Source organism: Fundulus heteroclitus, chromosome 5 (assembly GCF_011125445.2).
Source record: "Fundulus heteroclitus isolate FHET01 chromosome 5, MU-UCD_Fhet_4.1, whole genome shotgun sequence".
Lineage (NCBI taxonomy): Eukaryota > Metazoa > Chordata > Actinopteri > Cyprinodontiformes > Fundulidae > Fundulus > Fundulus heteroclitus.
This window is the reverse complement of record NC_046365.1, coordinates 18,390,628-18,411,299: the sequence shown is the minus strand read 5'-3', so window position 1 is coordinate 18,411,299 and position 20,672 is coordinate 18,390,628. Positions and strand designations below refer to the sequence as shown.

Sequence of the window (20,672 nt, the reverse complement as noted above, 5' to 3'; positions counted from 1 at the left end):
GAAGGCTAGTGGGTTATGTTACTAAAATTACGAGTGATTTCTATTTGTTGGTGTATCTTAATGTAAAGCAGGAAAAAAAGGAGCATGGAAAATAGATAAACTGTGAGCTGTGACGTGGAAGAACGGGTTGTTCAAGGAAAGGTAATGGAAAGAGGGCAAGACGGGATATAAATGGAGAGGAGAGGAAACATAAACGCATGAGGAGAAGACGAAAGGGAGACATACACTCATACGATGAAGGGCTCATGCCAAAAAAGCACTTTGCTTCATCTGTACATCACAACATCAATAAAAGAGTTATCAACAGCCGAGCACCGTCTGAGGGAGCAGCTGCTGCAGTCCACAGCTATGAGAGAAAACCTCCATCATTCTACAGCTACGCTCTATAAACAGGATAGCTTTGTTTTTAGTATATATATATATATATATATATATATATATATATATATATATATATATATATATATATATACATAAAGGTAGGCATAACAAACACCTTAGTTATTTTTACTGTTATTGTTAACAGGAAATTTGTAAAGATGACATAATTATGTTGTCTTTTTATGATTGTGTGGCACTAATGGCCTTTAATAATTAGTAGTCTAACAGGAAGAAGTGAAAGACATGCAGTAAATGGCCGGGGTTGGGCCATTTACTGCAAATTTTAAAAGAAAGCTCAAAGAAGTCTTGTTTGAAACAAGCCATATGGGAGACAAAGTAATAATGTGGAAGATGTGCTCTAGTCACATTAGACCTTAATACTGTATATTTGTAAGTGATGGTATGAAGGCGTTGGTTGTTTGTACCTATAATACTTTATTGGTTGGTTTTTCTGTTCATTTTATATCTGTCTTTGCAGGTGTAGAAGCAGACTCCGAGAATGTTATTTTGCTCTTTCACCTTTTCTCCCCTAAAGCATTTTATTCATCTGTTTCTTTCCTATTTTCCTCTTCTACCTTCCCGTTTCTGTGTCCATTAAACATGAAATAGTCCCAGCATAAAATCTAATAAAGTTTTTGCATATATAAATCAAATATAAATCAGCACTATGGCGAAAAGCGGTAAGGCTCCACTTGTGAAAGTAAAATCTGTCGGGCTCTTTTTGGCATTAAGACAACAAATCTTAAGCTGGGGCAGGGAGATACTAGGAGTTGATGTGTACATAAATGGAGCAAAATACGACGTATGCCTGGAGGAAAACGTGTTAGAGGCTTTAGAAGAAAGGGTTAAAGAAAAGGGTTACAATGGAATGTTTTAGAACACTTATAATACATAGAAGAGAGAATGTTGGAATGGCCCAGTCAAAGTCCAGTTTTTGTGTCTTAATGTGCAATGCTGGTAGAGGCTTACCCCCGGGAAAAAAATGCAGCTGTAATTGCACCAAAGAGCAGTACAAATGCAACCCGCACATATTTGTAAATTATTGAGAAAACCTGGAATACCTTTTCTTCCTATTGTGTACTTCTTTATGTTGGTCTATCAGATAGAAACATGGTAAAATAAATCAAAGTTTGTGATTGTAAGATAGCCAAATGTGAAATACAGTGTCGTATCAGACAGATTCATGACTGGGTTTTCTGGAGTTTAAGAAAAACTAAAGGTTGAACTGTTAAATCCAGATTTTTCTCAGTAAGAAAATACGTAGATACCAAAATTAGCTTCTTCAGTCCCTTTAAGATGTTTACTGAACCAGCGAGCCAGCTTGACACAGCCTGAGGAGGTGTGAATGTTCAACCTGGATGCCGGATGAAAGGACAGCTGGGAAACAAAGCCCTTGCATTCAGGAGGGATGGACCAGATTGTTTGAGAAATGGCTGCCCTACTGATAAATACACACTGTCCATCTGGGTGATGTCTTTCTGCTAGCACTGGGATGTACCATGTTACAGCCTCCTGACAGTGAAGGAAGGCAAATATGAGCAAGTTGTCATGGGGAACATTTGAGCAGGCAAACAAAGAAAAAAAAAATAGACAGAGAAATTTGCATTTGGTTAAGCATCCATCTGTTGTTCTTTTCTTCTAGTTCTTTACATGTTCTTCTTTGCAGCAGTGAAATGACCCCCCCCCCCCCTCTCACAGTGTACTCAGCTTCATCTTTTCTTTTGTTTCCGGTAAAAGTTGAACACTCCTGCTTTCACAAAGTCAGTTTCCTGAGAGGGATGGATCTGCTTTTTCTCCTTCCTTCCATCCTCCTGTCACTCCAGCCTCTTTCCATCATCCACTCCTCTCCTTCAGTGGTATTTTTAGAGAGGCTCCGGATGCATCGGCTTCTCTCCTCTGCTGCTCTCTGGCCCACGCTTGTTTCCGACACTGCTCTTTTATTTCATTCTTTGCTTTCTTCTTCTTCTTCTTCTTTCACCTCCTCCCTGCAGACAGCAGTTTGTAGATCCATCCTTTTAAGAGGCAGAAAGACTTATGGGAATTAGTGTACTACCTCTTCCTGATTCTTGTGCTTTCTCCTCTCTTTCATTTACCTTTTTTCAATCACTCTTCCTCTCTCCCAGAGCTTTCCCCTCCTCTTCTTGCCTGCACCCAGCATGTGTCAACATGTCTTCTGTCTTTTTTGGTATCTGACTGCATCAGAGGTGGCAAATGTTTTTTTTCCCAGCAAACCACTGTGAGAAGGTTGTGTAAGGAAAGGTTTGAAAGGCAATACTATCAAATATTAAGGAAATGTATGTAGTTAATAAAAAAATATAATCTCTCTCGTTACTCTGGTATTGAACAAATAGAAATTACTGGTACGCTGGTAACCCTAATCGGCCTAAAACAGGAAAGGTTTTGTCCGATCTATGTCAGATACTGAAGAGAAATAAGTCCTTTTTTCTTTTTTTACTGTATATTCAATAATCAAACAGGGACACATTTCATTGAGGATTTACTTGGTTTCATCCCAATCCTTTTTTAATACTACTGACTTTTCTTAATAATACTGGGGAAAATGGTTTACTGTAATGTTCAATTCAATAACATTTTTTCTATATAGCAACGCATGTCATCTTAAGGCACTTCACAAAGTCAAATTCAATTAAATCAGACAGTTAATTCAAAAGTTTCCTATCTAAGGAAACCCAGCTGATTGCATCAAGTCTTGACAAGCAGCATTCACTCCTCCTGAAAGAGCGTAGAGCCACAGGGAGAGTCATCTGCATTGTCCATGGCTTTGCAGCAATCCCTCATACTGAGTATGCATGAAGCGACAGTGGAGAGGAAAACTCCCCTTTAACAGGGAGGAAAACCTCCAGCAGAACCGGGCTCAGTGTGAACGGTCATCTGCCTCGACTGACTGGGGGTTAAAGAAGACAGAGCATTACATTACATGTTACATTATTACTCTTTGTAATTTGTGGCATTTCAAGGCATTTGTACTGATTTTTAACCTCACTATCTTAGATCTAAGACACAATACAAGATAGGTGTTTTGTTCTTGAAACCACAGCACGGAGAAGCATTTTCACTCAAATAAACATTTGTTTATGTTACACTAGAGTTACAGACTGTACCACTTGACGTTTTGTTGAAAAATCAGGTTTGAGGAGTGATGTTGCCAGTTTAGCAACGTTATCGTTGTATTTAGCAACAGACAGTGGATGGGTCTGCATTTGAGTAATCGGTGGTGTGGATATGAGAATTACGGCTTTTGTATTAGTGGTGACACCTCTGGGCCACCGTAGAGAATCGTTTCCAGGCAAAAGATTGATCAACACCCAACTGTTTTACATATTTCAAGTGAAACAAAGGATTCAGAAGGCTTTCTGCACCTAAATCTGCACCAGTTCCCGATGACCACGTGTTGCACAATCACATTACCAACTTTCAATTGCTATTCAGTGCAATAAGTAAATCATATTTACCCATCAGCTTTATTTTCCAGTTGAGAAAAATGAAAGTTTGCTACAAATCAGAAGTTGGAACACTTGTTTTTTAACAACTCTTCCGACAGAGAGTCGTCTGCGAGGCGTCACTGGCAATCAGCTGATCCGACAGAAATAGTATTGCCACACAAGCTGCTTCCCCTCCCCACCGTTTGGCAGTGTATTATTAGCGGTGCTAATTAACAACTCAACACCAATGACTGGTGAAGTCAGTTGGGAAAGGGAATGAAACGATGGCGAGAACAAGAGAGGACGTAAGAGGGAAGCAGTGCTGCTGGGCCTGATGGCGCTTGGTGCCTGAGGCCTGGTCAGACACACATATACGTCAACTTTATTGTTGCGTGTGTGTTTGTGTGTGTGTGTGTGTGTGTGTGTGGGTACACACTGGTGTTGACAGGGACACAGCTGGGCTAACCAACATCTGGCTCTGTGTCCCTGCTGGTCTGTTATTCACTTCACACCACTCAGACCGCAGCCACATGCTAACACTAGATTTACACTCACCTTCCCCTTCAGCACTGTGGCACAGTGGTCCTAGATCTGCTCTGCAATGGTGTTAGTCAGTCCTGCGTGTGGGTTTTCTACATCTGTTTGGCTCCCTCCCACAGGCAACATGCACCGCAGAGCCAAAACAGTCTTAGACACTAAATCACATTTGACTTTTACAACAGGATACGTTTGCCGAGTCATTGACATATATTCCGTAGAATTCAACTGAAAAATAAACAAAGCTAAAAAAAAGAAAAGAAAAGCAAAACACGCTGCTTTTCATTAATGCGCATGTTCTTGAACTGATACACTGCAAAAAGGGAACTAAAAGTAAGTGAAATTTTCTTGAAATCAGTGTATTTTTCTTTGATTTGAGCAGGTAAATAAGACTATTTGCTAATGGAATAAGATGTTTAAAATAGGGACAATTCAAAGTATCTTTTGAGTCCATTTCAACAGTCTGTCTTTGTAGGGGTCCATTACTATATCACACCATAATTCGGCAATATTTTCCCACAATATCCTTGCAAAGGTTCTCCATATTGCTCTGATTCTGAGGCAATCTTTTGTGGACATTAAGGTTAACCCAGAGATTTTCTGTCAGATTTAGTTCTTAATTCTGGTTTGGCCATTCCAAATCTTTGATTTTGTTCTGAAGCCATACCTCCCCCTTATCTAATTTTCTGAATCTCAGATTTTTAAATGATCTTCAAAGGATATGCAATTAATTGGCATGTTTATTTATTAAAAGAAAAAGGGTTTTTTTTCTTTTTTTTAGTTTTACTACATTTTGAATGGATAATACAGACATTTTAAGTGCAGGACCTGCCAAACATTGGTCAAAACATGTCTTCTCAAATGCTCTACCAGATCTATAACTCTAATGAAAGCTTGACAAACCATTTAAACACCCCTGAAGCCATTATTACTTCTGGTAGTTACTAGAGTTTGATGTTACAAAACATTTTACTATAAGGTGACAAGATTTCTCTAATGAAAACTCTGTAATTGCAGTGTAAGTCAGTCTGCTGTAAGAAAAAAATAAAACATCTATGAGTACCCTCCAAGCTTTTGCTGAACAAAATATATTTTTATCTTATGTTATTACCCACCTGACACTTTTAACCTTGCCATCACTCAGTTGGGCTTTCTAAAAACCAGTCTTAAAATCAGTCTTCTGAACAGGAAGAAGTGAAATCTGTTTTTGTATATGTGTAATCTGTATGCATCACTATATGATGTAATACCATCATATAGTTTTTTCATACACAACAATTCGGAGAGGATATGAGAATTTTTACAGTTTAATGCTGTATGCACAGTCCAAAGTGACACTTCGCCTGTGAGACATCGCCTTTCTGTGTGATGAAACGTTTAAAATAGATTTTTGGGCACCTCTGCATTGGCCTACGGTACTGATTTAGGAGCTTTCATCTTCATTCAACCAGTAGCTAGCTTTGAAAAATGGCGGGTTTGACTCATGTTTTGTAGTCACTTTTGTTACGCAAACAGTGACTCCACCCCCTAGCCAATCAGAAACCGACAGCCTTCCGATGTTGCTACTATGGGTCGATTTCCTGTTCTTGGAACCACATCCAAGCAGGGACTAAAAATAGTAACGGCTACACGTAACCATAACCAATGGAAATGCCTAAAATGTGACACGAACCGAACCAAAACACCCCCAGGTGGTCCTAATGGAAAGGGGGCATATGAGGGATCCCAAGTGGACAAGTATTTATTAGCTGAATTAATGACAAGCCACTTCAAGCTTCTGGCATGCCTAATCTTCATCAGCGTAAAAATAAGCATTTGGATAGCAAACACAGTATATTTTGCATGCAACGCAGTATTGTTATTATTAGGTTATTGCTGCAACATTTTATTTAGCATTTTTATTAGTGTCTTTAAGTGGTGTCTCTGTGTTGTAGCCTATTTATATTGTGCCTCTTGGTTGCAGCAAGCATAAGGTATTGAGCTAGTTTGAAAAAGGCCAAATTGTTATGGCTAGGTGACTGGATCAGAACATCTGCAGCTCTTGTTGTGTTTTCCCAGTCTGCAGTGATCAGTTCCTGTCAAATGGGTCCATGAAAGAAACAGTGGTGACCCATCGATATGGTCAAGGCTCGTTTATGCATGTGGGGAGGAAAGGCTTACCCATGCGGTCCACTTCAACAGATCAGCTACTGTAGCTCAAACAGCAGGAGGAGCTAATGCTGGTATAAAGGTTTCAGAATACACAGAAGAAGAATATTCTGCTCCCCCGTTCCACGTGTTCTAACCACAGCCATTTGCTCCATTTCCTCAGTTCAACTTCAGTTACTTACCTTCCTTCACAGCTGCAACCACTTTCTAATCAACCTCCTGCTCCTCGTTCAGTTATCAACTCTCCATCTTAAAGATCTCTCTGTTGGTCAGATCTCCCTGTTACTCCTACTAGCTTTTTTTCTTGTGATGCTCTTGTTATGTATTTTTTCGGACCCCTCCCCTTTAGTTTTTGTAAGCTTTCAAACTTGCTGTTAATTTCTACCCGTCTGTCTTCTATCTCCTCCCTGCATTTGGGCCCTGCTGTGAGAATTCCCGGGTAGGGTTTCCAAACACATTTACCCAGCTAATTTCACTTTCCTGGGGCTTTGGTTCCTCAAGCAACCCTGTACTTTGCTCTGCTTTCCCGGGGCTTGTTGAGGGGGCGGGGCTGCATGCAGCAAGAAACCGCTGACAGGCTGACATCGCCGGGAATATCACAATGTTAACCCCCGCTGCTGCGTCGTGTAGTCGGCCAGACGGTCTGTGACTTCCTGCAGACCTAATCTGTTTATCGCGGCTGAAAAGTCACCATAAAGCATTACTGGGGAATATCTGCACAAGACAGATGTCAAGCGTGAAAATGTTGGCTGGATGTTTTCACCATTTTGAGTTAATTAGAAACTGTTTTCGTCACACAGAGAGAGAGTGTGTGTTTTTGTGTGAGAGCACGCTTTCTGTGGCAGAGGAGGAGGAGACCTTCTCAGCGCATTTAACCTAGTTTAACCAATAGAAAATTGTTTTGCTGTGATCAAAAGTCCACGATAACTTACTTAAAAATTGTCCTCGTCGTTCCAGCCATAGCTGAGGAATAAGTTAAGCTCTGAAGAGCAGTCTCGTCTATCCCCCCACACACAAAAAAAACCACCCACACGCACAACTGCGGTCCCAGCATGGGGGTGGTGGTGGGTGGTGTAAAAGGGGCTAAGGAGATGTAACACCATCAGTTGCGCGTTGCCCTCCTGGTTCTCCAGAGTCTGGATGAGTGGCAGGACATGGATACAACTTCTCTACATTTGCCTGTCTTCTTGCCGCCGCCCAATGGACTGGAGTGGTACCACAGTTTTTCCTCACAATGTCCCATACGTCATTGGGGCTGTTTTACATAAATTGCCTCTGGCAGATGGAAACACGAAAACCCTTTACTCTGGGAAACCAAAGCCTGGGGCTTTTAATGGAAAAGCGACTAATTATGCAACAAAGAGTAGAGACAGTTGTTCCACAGGAATGTAAAAGACTGATTACTAATTTTTACATACACACATCAACTGTTTTTTCCATCAACAAATATGAGACAATTAGTTATTAATGCTAGGAGGCATGTGCCCCCATAACAAAAATCATCATTTCCAAAACCAAACAGTATTTACTCAGGTTGTTTATGCTGATTTGCTTGAGATTCAAGAGTAAATCTCTAACGTGGCAGCGCTGTATTTTAGGACTTTAATACTTAAATTATGTACTTTAAAAGGCAGAACTGAGAAAACACTAAACTTGAATGCATATATCCTGAGATTTGGTCTTTTGTATTGGAATTAAATGACTACATATGTGACTATATTTGTGAACTTGGGAAGGAAACAAGCATTTAGCGTACTGTATGTCAAGAAAGGATTGGTGCTGCTTTACACAAGGCACCTGGAAATCTCATGACTCGACTGAAACAGTGTGGTACTCTGTCCCTTCCTGTGTTCCCAGGCACCACATCTGACCCCCGGGGCGGCAGATGGCTCAGGCATGTAATCAATAAACACACAGCTGAGTGAACACCAAGAGCTTGTCCTTACCTGATGGGACATCTTTGTAATACAGAACTGAGCAATATGGAGTCATGACTAGAGAAGGACTAGCTCGGATTTCTGTGATTCAACCCCATCAAATCCCTTGTGCGAGGCATTCTTCAAAACACACTCATGCCTAAAAAAGCTGCTCGATGAAGTTTCACCTCCGCAGCCTAATGCAGTCCAAACACACACGTTGTCTTTTATTCTGAATTTCGTTACACAACTGAACTGCTTTGACTCAGTCTCTTAGCAAAAAAGCTCTGTTAATCAGTCCATTGTCTTCATAGCTCCTGTTTAATGCCCGTTTCACTCTATTTTAGTGTTAACAATTCAAATATGTGTGTCAGGAGTTAAAGGAAGTATATTGAGTACAAAGATTGCATCTGAGATTCCTTCCTTGCTAAAATGTGTCTATGCGAGCTGCTACTGAAAACCCTGAAGTCTAACAGGATGAGCATGTCGTGTCCAGGAGGACTGCAGGTTTATTTTTAATACCCAAGCTGCCTTGTGGCTCCTTAACACTGAATCTCTGCTGAATGTGTGGAAATGCCAGAAAATCTGGCGTACTAACACCCGCCGACACGTGGTGCCTGACGCCACTGCGTTGCCATGATAACAGACCATGCGCCCCGTGTTTCTGACAGCTGTTCCCATGGCGCCCGGACCTGGCTCAGCCCCCTGGCCTCCGATTGGCAGGATATGTGTGCTTTTGGGGGTCAGAGGTCAGCTGTATGACGTCCCTGCTGTGTCATGTTGTTTTTCATTCTGAGGTACGTCTGTGGGTTTTTCCAAAACCCGTTAGTTATCTATGGGTTAAATTGGAGCCTGGTCAAAGCATCTGCATCTTTAAGGAGACAGGGTGGTAGTTAGAATTTACACCCCCTGTTTCTGTTTGAGCTCAGAATATTATTGCATAAGATAATGACATTATAGTACAATATAAATCCTTTTTGATGGTAGATCGCAACCTTGCTTTGACTTAGATTTTTCATTTTCCACCCTTTGGCAGAAACAAAGCCATTTCGATGTCCTCATAGCCATTTTATAATAGTCAACAACAAATAAGAATTCCTTACATACAGTTACACCCTACTATTAGCAACGAAAAGAAGACAAAAAAAGGACAGCCCAGTCTAATCTAATTTTAGCTCTAAAGAAACACCAAGAGTAGAAGATAAACATAAATACCAGAGTAAATATTGCACAGTGGAAAATATTTCACAGTGGAAAAAATCTTCAGCCTATTTACATAATACAAGATAACAAAATATGCATGACAGTGCAGCAGCATCCCTCGCTAAGGCGTGTGCAAGGTACCTTAGCATCTGGGAATAGTGTAAACAATTAATGGTCAGAAAAGAACCTGTGCAACCAGTGGCATTATGTAAACAGTTATAATGTCTGTGGGAAGCACTTTAATAAATTATTTGGAAATTTACACATTATTTAAAATTAATTAAATGTAAGTAGAGCCCCCAGTTCACGATTTCAAGGCACTTTACAAGACTGGTAAATCCATGTTAGAATATATAATCAGATCAGTCAAATCATCTCGACAGACTTGGTTTAAGTGATTTGAAAAATTCTTTTAATTTTCTGTTCTTTCATAAGAAACCTTTCTATATTGCTGGCTTAAAATTTTTATTTATCTCTGGAAAAGAAATTGACCACAATTAACCTTGTATTGCTCACTATGCAAAACACAGTGAAAAATAAGTATTATATCAGGATAGGGTTAGGATATCCTATCCCTTAATTGCTAATGTCACAGCCTATGGCTTAAATGATTCTAGTAAAACACCTTTGATAAAAATCTACCAGTCCCTGACTTTAGTTTGAGAAAAGTTTGAGGGGTTTTCCTCTTTCTCTACAGCTTGTGTCAAGCCATCCCACAACGTCCCAATGAGATCAGGATCTGGGCTTTGGCTCGGTTTAGAGCAGGTCCTTGTTGGGTTTATCGGTATGTTTCGTCTCACAGATAGTCTCGCATTTTCTTAAAGCAACGCTCTAATAGAGGGCAGAATACAAGATGGATTCTATGAGGGATTCTATGATGATGAGCTGCCTGGATCCTCTATACCTAACATTTATTAAGCTTTTCTTTTCCTGGAGTTTTGTGTTTGGTTTATGCCAAACATGTCCTCCATTCCGGTGTGCACATCCTTCAGTGTTAGAATTAGCTTTTCAAAGAACATTATTTCAAAAGCCTGGTCTTTGTCTACATTCTCTCTCTCTCTCTCTCTCTCTCTCTCTCTCATTCTCGATGTCTTTCTTGGAAAGCAAACGCTTCCGTCCTGCACACCATCCATGAAAGTTAGACTTGTGCAGAGGCTTGCACTTCCATATTAACATTAGCAAGGGCCTTGATGACAGGCTAAGGATATTGGTAGCTTCCTTTAGCGTCATACTGTCAGGATAAACTCATCTCACCATCCAGATCTGGTTGATTTAAGCTCTTATCCTTAATGCTCACCCATTGCAGACTGTGCAAAGATGTAGAATAAAAGAATAAACACACTAAATTCAGTCATAGTTGTAAAGTTCCTGTTGTAAATATTCTAATATTTTTGTCCATTCTGCTCTTTATAAAGTAACCAGAGTATACCAACCTGAAATAAGCTGGTTAATTACTCGGGCCTGGCTAGGGTAGCCAGTCAGCTGTTCAACAGACATGCTGCTGTTATCTTTCCAGCACTGGCTTTAAAACAGCGTTACCTTATTGAATGTGACGTGTGGTTGTTTTCCTGTAGTTTCCACACCATGTTTGTCTGTGTTTTTATGGCTAAAATATTTCTGATCAGATGAATTTATCTTTCTTCCAAACGAGGGAGACGTCTGTGCACATAAATATGTGTGGGGAGGGGAGTGTGACACTACTATGCTCCATAGTGCTGAAAAAAACTCCATTCCCTCTGGGTCTTCAACAGGGAACTAAAGTGGACTCCTGCCATCCTAACTTTTTATGGTGAAATTCTTATTTCTCAAGAACTCATTGGACGTTTCACATCACAGGCTGAATGTCCCAGCCTTTCCCACATGCCAGCTGATTGGCCATGATGAGTCCCAGACTGCCAGTCACCTCCCCGTTCCAACTGTGCACGGAGGCTGACTGTTACTGCAGATTTTAAAGCCACAGGCAGCTGAACGGACTCAATCCATAGGCTAAGAGCCTCGTCTTGAGCTAAAATGATTTTCAGTTCACGGAATCTGAATCACTTTTTGGATTACCCGTCGGTTTTATGTGGGCAACTTTCTTTTTTTTTCACAACAGAATGACAAATACAGATTCTTATTTTATTTCATGGTTGTCTTTCACACCTTCATCTGAAAGCGGCGTCACTTGGCTGTGGATGGGACATGGTGGAGGAGCGTCATATGCTTAATAATACTTACAGAAAAAGGGCATCTTTCGGTATACGAGGAGTTATGTTTTCGGTCGGAACCTGCAGCTGAAGGTCGTATCCTCCAAGACATGTCTGCTTTCAATAGACCCAGGTAAACATAAAAACTGCTCAGCATCAATAGCTTGTGTGTTGTATTGCCAGAAGTAGATCGGTAAAACAGGAGAATGTAGAGGGACGTTTTTCCTCTTGGACTTTAATGAAGAACCAACAGGTGACGGACAAACTGGCAGCAAATTTGTGAATGAAGAGGTTTTCACTCCCCGCATGCAATGTGGTTAAAGAGCATGTCTTCATCTCTGTGTGTGAGGCATCCTGCGCTAATGCACTATTCTTTGAACAGCTCTGTTAAAACAGCAGAGTGGGGGGTTTTAGCCTGTCCTGATTTGCAATTCCCTCGCAGGTTATTTCCATCACAGTCAGGAAGCGGGATGAAAGGCTGAGAGCCACAGAGCGCCAACCCAAGCTGAAGTTTTCTTTAATGAGAATGCATTTTCTTTTGAAAGAGACCTTTCAAGTGCTGCTGTAATTGCTGGTAACATCGTTTTCTGTTGCTGTAACTTCCAGTGCTTTGTAAAAAATGTCCATGCCCTTTTAACTTTTTCATATTTTACCAGCATCCAGCTTCAGTGTATTTTCCTGGAATCTAATGTGCCAGACTGGTTTTTGTCAAACTTTTCATGTCAAGTACCCCTATAAACACAGCAGGTTTGACACTGCACTGCAACATAAACTGAACTTTTCGAGAAAGATTTTGCTTCGTTGGCACTGCTTGATTGATTAAAGGATGCAATTTAATTAGCACACTTTTACTTAGAAGTTACAAAAATCAGGAAATGACAACACCACACAACCTAATCTAATGAACGTTTTGGTTCAGTTACAGTAAGAAATCCAAATAAATTAATTGACGTTAGCTTGCATTGCTAATGGTATTTAGCCTGGTCAAATAAAGAATTGTGCACCCTGCTTGTTTTCCATCTTGGAGCAGGATCAGTGAAGTTGGGTTGGATGTCTTTCCAAAATCCAACTTCTCACTTCATTGGCAAAAGGAACTCTTGCCATCGGTACTTGCTCTTGGTATACTATCTTCAGTTCTTTCTGGGAGTCCGCAAAACTTTACGAGTACGCATGTGTTTTGATCAGTGTGTTGCAAAAAATGTGTCTGTTAAAGTTTTATGAGCATTATAATACAGTTAATAAGTTCACATTTCACTTGCAAAAAAAAAAAAAAAAAAAAAAAAGTTTTTTCTAGGTTTCACTGACTGTCATCTGTCTAAGTACCGTCAATAGTTTTGCCACTGTTTAAAAACCATAGCGCTAGACTGACAAAAATGAATTACATGAATCTGCAATTCCAGTTGCAGGTCTTTTGGGATACTTCTCTACCAGCTTTGCACATCCAGAGACTAAAAGGTTTTCCGTCTAGGCTTAAGTTGAGTCAGCTTGGTTGAATAATGTCTTTGAAGAGCAACTTACCAATCCCTGTCACAGTCAACCAGGTCTTGACTTTGACAGGGCCATTTAACACGTAAACGTGCTTTGCTCTAAACTACTAGAGAACAGCTTGTATGTTTAAGGTTATTAATCTACTGGAAGGGGAACCTCTGCCCAGGGCCCTAGTTTTGTTCAGCTGCTTGTGTCAAACCCTCTGTTGTAATATTACAACATCTTGTACAAGGGTTTGCTTTTCTGGTGACCTTTTTCACCCAACCTTAGAGATTGAACCCTATTGTTCACATGTGGAATGCTGTTGGTTAGGAAATTAGCATATACTATCCCCCTCTGCAGGGTTGCAAACTATCACTTACAAACCCTTGGCTGATCACTTTCATGCAACCTTAACAAAAACAAAACAAAAAATCTGAGAAGCATTTAATTTTCAACTCCAAGGTACTCCTATAAAACCATCTAAAAGGTTGAACTTTAAAAAAAAAAGGTGTTTTCTAAGTGCGGGTCCTCCATGGTTAGGTTTTCTTCCAGCATTTCCCTGTATTTAACATCTGCATCACATGATGCCACCCTGTGCCACCGTTGGGACAGTGTGTTGAGGGTGATATAAAGCGTTTGTTTTCAGACACTCAACATTACAAATGTAGCCCAGTGGGCGTTCTTTCACATCTTTGCTTTGTCCCATATATGGCTTGTGGCAAATAGTAAAACAGATTTCTTAAGATATCTTTTCAACAATGGTTTTCTTTTGACCCCTTCTCCATAAAGGCCAGATATGTATAGTGCACGACTAATAGCTGTCCTAGCGACAGACTCTTTCACTGAGGCATGGTCTCCACAGATTTACCTCGAACCTGGACTTTTTGCCTGATTAATGCTCTCTGTGGAGGGCCACATGTTGGTAGGTCTGTGGTTGTGCACACAGTCTTTTGTATTATGAGATGGTGGATTGAACAGCACTTGGTGAGATGTTTAAAGATGTTTAAAACTTGGGATAGGGTGTGGTAACCCTAAACCTTCGTTGAATATCTCCACAACTGTCTGTTGCGGGCCTTGGTCTTCATTATGCTGCTCGTCCGTTAATTATTTCTAACAAGCCTCTGAGGCCTTCCCAGAACAGCTGTATTTATACTAATAGTAAATGAGGCCCAGGTGGACAATATTTACCATTTAGGTGACTGCTGAAGGCAGCACTTTGCTCAGAATTGTATTTAGGGCTGTGAAATCAGTTAGGTCGAATGCATGTCCAAACAGCACTTTTGAGATTTTTATTTGTGTGCTACATTGCATTGGTTGAGCACATAAAAATGTCCATAAAGTACATGGAGGTTTGATGTTGCACTGCAACAAAATGTGAAAAAGTATTAAAAGTAGTAAGATATATGGATTCTTTCTTCGAGGAGCAACATTTATTCAAAAGTGATTATATCCAGACATATTTGTGACTCGTGTTGGTTTCTCTATTAAAAGGTGAAATAAGAAAAAAATATAAGATTGTGACCCCAATCCCTAACGGCAGTGTTTCTAACCTCTCTTGCAGGACACTGCACCAGCAGTTTGAGAGCTACAAACAGGAAGTGCGCCGCATCGGGGTCGAGACGAGACGCCAGCCGACGCAGCAGAAGGACGACGCTCCCACCTGCGGCATCTGCCGCAAGACCAAGTTCGCTGACGGCTGTGGCCACCTCTGCTCGTACTGCCAGACCAAATTCTGCGCTCGCTGTGGGGGGCGGGTCTCTTTGCGCTCCAACAATGTGAGGCTCCTTAACTCTGACGTCCTCCCGTTTCTTTTTTTTCCCTCTCTTTACACGCTCACCTCATTCCTGCTGTAGATAATGTAGAGCTAGTCCTTCTGCTTCTGTGCTGTGTCTGTATGCTTTCTCCTCTTGCTTCCTTTCACACTTTGAAAAAACAACAACAAAGTGTCCTGAAAGAATGGCTTTACTCCCGACATGGACCCCGCAAGGCTTTCTTTTTAAACAAAAGAGTTTAGTGTTGTGGAATGGTTATGAATTGAAGCACCTTTGCACACTTGAACATTTATTCACACTAGTTTTGGCTTTGTGTTGTGATGAGACAACATTTGTCAAAGTAAGCATGACAGGCTTTGATTGTGCCGCTTTTCTCAAGTCACATCCCCAGGACCGCACAGAAGAGAACAATGATGGCTAGCTTAAGGCTGCATTTCAATCACCTCTTAATCCTTCAGTATATAATTATTACCTTAAAAACAGAGACACACTTTGTCTATTGTTTGTTCAGAAATCGTCAAATGGGCAAAGATATAAAGAGACAGTTTGATACATAGTTTAAAAGAACAAGCTCTTAGGGTTTAAACTAATAAATATTTTGGTAGACAAGTCTATTAATACTTTATTAGTAGACAGTGATAGTTTTAATCCATCTCTGCTTTCTTTGGGCACATGTTATATGATAATTAAACAACTACCGGCCACAATGCCAAAAAAATACTTTGACCAGTGACAGCCGTATTTGAGAAGATTTATAAAGCACAACACCTAATTATTAATTATAAAATAATGGTGAAGTTGCTCCAGATTGGAGCAGTGTGACTGCCAACCCTTAACCAAACATTTTTGTGCTATTTTAGAACCCAGCCCTCCTCCATCTAAGCCTTCTTTGGGCTCCCCTCCAACATAAGAGAGAATGCTCCTTCTGCTTACTGTACCTGAATCTGGACCCTCCACCCTCAGCCTGCTGGTGCCCAATCTGTTCAATGCTCACTCATCCCAGCTGGGACTGGAATCACACTGGGACCACATATATACAGACCTGAAATATCACTCAGATTAGTGGATGAAGATGGTGTCCCTGCTGGATACTTCATTCATAGCTCTTTAAATGCAAGACAAGCTGAAATATGGAAATGAAAAGACTGAGATGACCACTGATTACAAAAAAAAAAAAAAAAATCAAAGCTAAATCAGACTCACAGAACAAATCACAGAACAAATGTTCACAAGTCTAAGAGAAATAACCATTTTGTGAATACTGTCACCCCAGTTTGTGCGTTTCATGTGTTTTGCCATGTTTAATATGTGGAAAAAGATACTGTTGTTTTTCAGTTTAAACCGCCATTTTCAGCATTATTTTTTATTGCTATTAATTATACAGTGTATGTGGAAAATTAGAACAATGATTAAAAGGGGCCTGGTAACATACTATGACTTTACAAATTTCTACACCAGTAGAAATGTAGTATGGTTGCATGCAAAGGTTTTCTGATTAAATTATTGCAGCCTGTTGACTTATTATGTTTTATTTCTGTGTTTTACTCTTCATTTTTGCTCTATTTGTTAGTAAAAAAAAGATCTTTTGTGTATGTTTGCCATAACAATACCACATGACCAAAAGTACGAGATTGAAGATGAATATATGTTTTTTTTTTGTGTGTTTTTTATGGTCATAGTACATGACTAGGCCCTTTTAAGGAAAACGTTAAAAACCGCATGAAAACACAACCTAAAACCATTAAACATTTTAATCAAACCACTTCATATTACCAGAAACCCACCATCCTGAATAATGTGTCTGATACTCCATTAAGAAAAAAAACAAAACAAAAAAACTTCACACAAACAAATCCAAAGTTGTATTTTTCCCCTTTAATGGCATTCCTACTAAAGATGTAAAGGAGGCATAAAAAGTGAAACTTTGTTGCTGTAGTAGTATGAGCTCACTGACAAATTAGGAAAAGTCTAACTTTTAATTTATGGTCATGATTTTAATGGGCAAATGTTGAATTATAAAATATTTGTTTCTGACCAACTCACTGGTGCAACACCTTATGTCCCTTTTGCCATTAGTGTGTCATATGAGTTCCTTTCTCCGATAGAAAAGTCTTCACCTATAATGTTTTACAAGGTTGAAGCACACAAAGAGAGGAATCCTTGGCAATTCAATTCAATTCAATTCAATTCAATTCAATTCAATTCAATTCAATTCAATTCAATTCAATTTTATTTATATAGTGCCAATTCATAATACATGTCATCTCAAGGCACTTTCCAAAGTCAAATTCAATCAAATTATACAGATTGGGTCAGATTATACAGATTGGTCATAAAAAAGTGTCCTCTCTAAGGAAACCCAGTGGATTGCATCAAGTCTTGACAAACAGCATTCACTTCTCCTGAAGAAGCGTAGAGCCACAGGGAGAGTCGTCTGCATTGTCCATGGCTTTGCAGCATTCCCTCATACTGAGCAAGCATGAAGCGACAGTGGGAAGAAAAACTCCCCATTAACGGGAAGGAAAAACCTCCTGCAGAACCGGGCTCAGTGTGAACGGTCATCTGCCTCGACCGACTGGGGGTTACAGAAGACAGAGTAGAGACACAACAAGAGAGACAAAAAAGCACAGAAGCACACATTGATACATTCCCTATTGTAAAATCTCCCCCAATCCTGCAGGGTCCTGGATTCTCTTTAATGCTCTCTTATTTACTGCTCATCTCACACTTAAAAGAAGGATTTAGGTCTGTTGACTGAGCTGGCCATGAAAATGGGTTATTTTTTTTGTCCAGCAAACCATTTATTTGTTGATTTTATCAAATGTTGTAGCCACCAGATTGTGATTAATAGTAATCCTATTGTTTCAAACAGCTCATGATCCCATGCACTCTTGCAGTGTCCCTAAGACCTTTGGATGAGATACAGGCTCATAGCATCATAGACCCTCCACCTCTCATCTGATTCCCTCTTCATAGTAGGCATAGATGTCTTTCCACATATTAATCTGTAGGGTCTGATGCTGTAAAGTCCCATTTAACCAAGGACACTGTTTCATTGGAAGTCCCAGGGGCATTGAACAAACTTAACACATTATGTGTAGAACAGAAGCTTTTGCCCGAGTCAGGATACCTTCAGAATATTTTTAAAAAAAGAAATCAGGATAGACTTACAGGAGTTTTAACATACTCTCAGTCTGTACAGTAGGGGATAGGGAGGGACATCAAAACTAACTTCTATAAAGCAGGGATCCCCAACCCATCGAGCTTCATGGATCGGGCCTACTTTGCAGAGAAATTTGTTTGGGATTGTGTTGCATTTCTTAAGGGTTGGGTGTGTATTTCATAGTGGAAAGGACTAATTAAATTTCCTACACATGTCAGAAAGGGCATCGGGCATAAAAAAAAACTGCCAGGTCTATGTGCAAGTTGTAATGACTGTTCCTGTGACAACCTCCAAATAAGAGAGCCAGCAAAAGAACTGCAAACGCTCATCTAAATCACACTGATCAACTAAACAAAAACTTAATTTTTTCAATCAGTGAGATTGCTGAAAAAAAATGGTCAAGTTTGTGGCCTCTTCTATCATAAATAAATATTGCAGTGGTCGTCATTTATTTATAGCCTCGTGAGACCATCCTGATCTCGCGAGCTTTCAAGGTTTCACTCGCAGATCAGTCTGGCTACTCTCCGTTAAAGAAAATTTGGAGCCGTTCACCAAACGAACGTCCAATCAGCGTTGGCTTTGAGGCGAGTTGAGGTGTGACGCAACGGGAAGCGCGACAGTTCAGCCTAAAGAACATAGAGGCTTCAGCCGATGAAACTAGCGTTAGCGTGGCTATCGAGCAAGTTTTATCGGAATTACAGAGTATTTCTTTGCTGAGCTAACGAGCCTTTACCTGCAGCAGCAAGAGTAGCTTGGCTTGTGGTTGTGTTTTCGTCGTCGCTCGTAACAGAGCAACGACGAATCTGATTGGTTTATTTGGCCCGTCTATCACCAACATAGACCAATCAGCTAACCAGTATTTTCGCCCCTTCCCAAAATTACTTCAACGGAAGGTTTCCAGATGGATATGCGGAGCAAATCTATCTGGCGGAGTCAGGTAAATTTATTTATGGAGTACCACCAAATTTGACCATTGCCCCATTGGCCCCCTCTAGCTGCGTCACTGCTCCCTGTTGTCATATATTTAGTATCTAATGGTTCTTTTTATCACTTGGTAACCCAAGGATTTTGATTTTTGCTTCAGTTTACAGTAAGCTTTGGATATTTTTCCCAACCCCACCTTACCATCCTGTTTGCTGTTTGTGGCAGAAAAATGATATTAGTTTCACATCCAACCATGTCTATCATAGTTCCAGTCGTTATAAACTTATAATAAACTCTTTAGGTTTAGGCAAGTTCAGGTAAATTGTAATTTTCCTGTAGCCTTTTAACGATTCATGAAGCTCAACAAACGTCCGCCATCTTCTCCTGTCTTTCCTACTGTGAAAAGTGACTAATAGGAATGACACTCTGTGTCAAAACACTGATTAAATTAAAACAGATTACTGATTAAATGTCCCTGCCCACTCTGATCAAGTTAACCAAGTATATTTGGATATATTATTTAGATGTTAGATGTCACTAAATGAATTGATAGTGAGTCAAATAAAAAATAAAAAAAACTTTATTATGTCCTATGTGTTAAATTTAGATTTTCTCAATTATCTAGAGTGAAGATTTTGCTACTACAATAAAAATAAAGGGATTCATTTCAAGGCTAACCCTATCTTTAGAATGGATTGCAAATAATTATGCTAAATGCCTTTAACGTATAGACTTAATATGCTAATTTTAAAAAAAATATGCATTTTGACAAGCATATGCTTAGAAGTCTGAAAAAGGAAGAAGAACACAGAGGAATGTGGCTTTTGATGAGCTGAGTTTATCCTTTTGCAGGGGAGGTGTGTCCTGATGTCATGCTAAGATCGTGCCAAGCTGGCTCATGCATGCACCTGCGGCAGCCACCCACATGCATATGCATTCAGTTGTGTCCACCATCTTCACTCTCTAAATATGAAGTATGTGTGACAATTCTGCAGAATGCAACTAACAAGTTCTGCACTGCATCCTCTGTCTCCCTTCTCTCCTTTTGCCTCTTCTACTTTCACATTATCCTCATTGCTCCTTTCCCCTCCTCTGCTTTTTTTTAACTTCCTGCATTGTTTCTGCTATCAAAACACCCTTTCTTTCCAACTCTTCTCCAATCTTTTCTTCACGTTTCCTAATTCTCTCTGCTACCTGGACTGCATGCCACAAAGGAGGACAAAGTGGTTAGCATCTCTTTTGTGTTCTCTCTGTGCCACGAATGTGATGTGTATGCTCTATAAGGGTTAATAAAGACACTGGCTGCTTTCAAATCTGGAACTAAGACCTCTCACAAGTGTTGAAATGTTTGTAAAACATTGTGGGAATATGAATAATTTAATGTACCATGTTGCCTGGTGTGTATTATCCAAGCTCAAATACAGGAAAAAACATGAAATGATCAGAGCCATCAGTTTGGAATGAAGCCAGTGTTAGCATAAATCCTCTTATGGATTGAAGGACTCTCTTATCATTCAAACAGTTTATTT

At 40.0% G+C, this 20,672-nt stretch overlaps 1 protein-coding gene across 20 annotated transcripts in view; it reads left to right on the top strand.

Annotated features, from left to right (window-relative positions):
* The window catches only part of rims1b (regulating synaptic membrane exocytosis 1b), a 99,370-nt gene that overhangs the window by 16,365 nt on the left and 62,333 nt on the right, over window positions 1–20,672 (top strand). For 18 of the 20 annotated variants that reach the window (XM_036137055.1, XM_036137057.1, XM_036137058.1 and 15 more), the window contains exons 2-3: window positions 14,846–15,059; window positions 20,358–20,369. In XM_036137055.1, coding sequence (XP_035992948.1) covers window positions 14,846–15,059; window positions 20,358–20,369 — 226 coding nt within the window. The remainder of the gene's footprint in view (window positions 1–14,845; window positions 15,060–20,357; window positions 20,370–20,672) is intronic. The other 2 variants (XM_036137056.1, XM_021313057.2) reach the window with 1 other exon arrangement.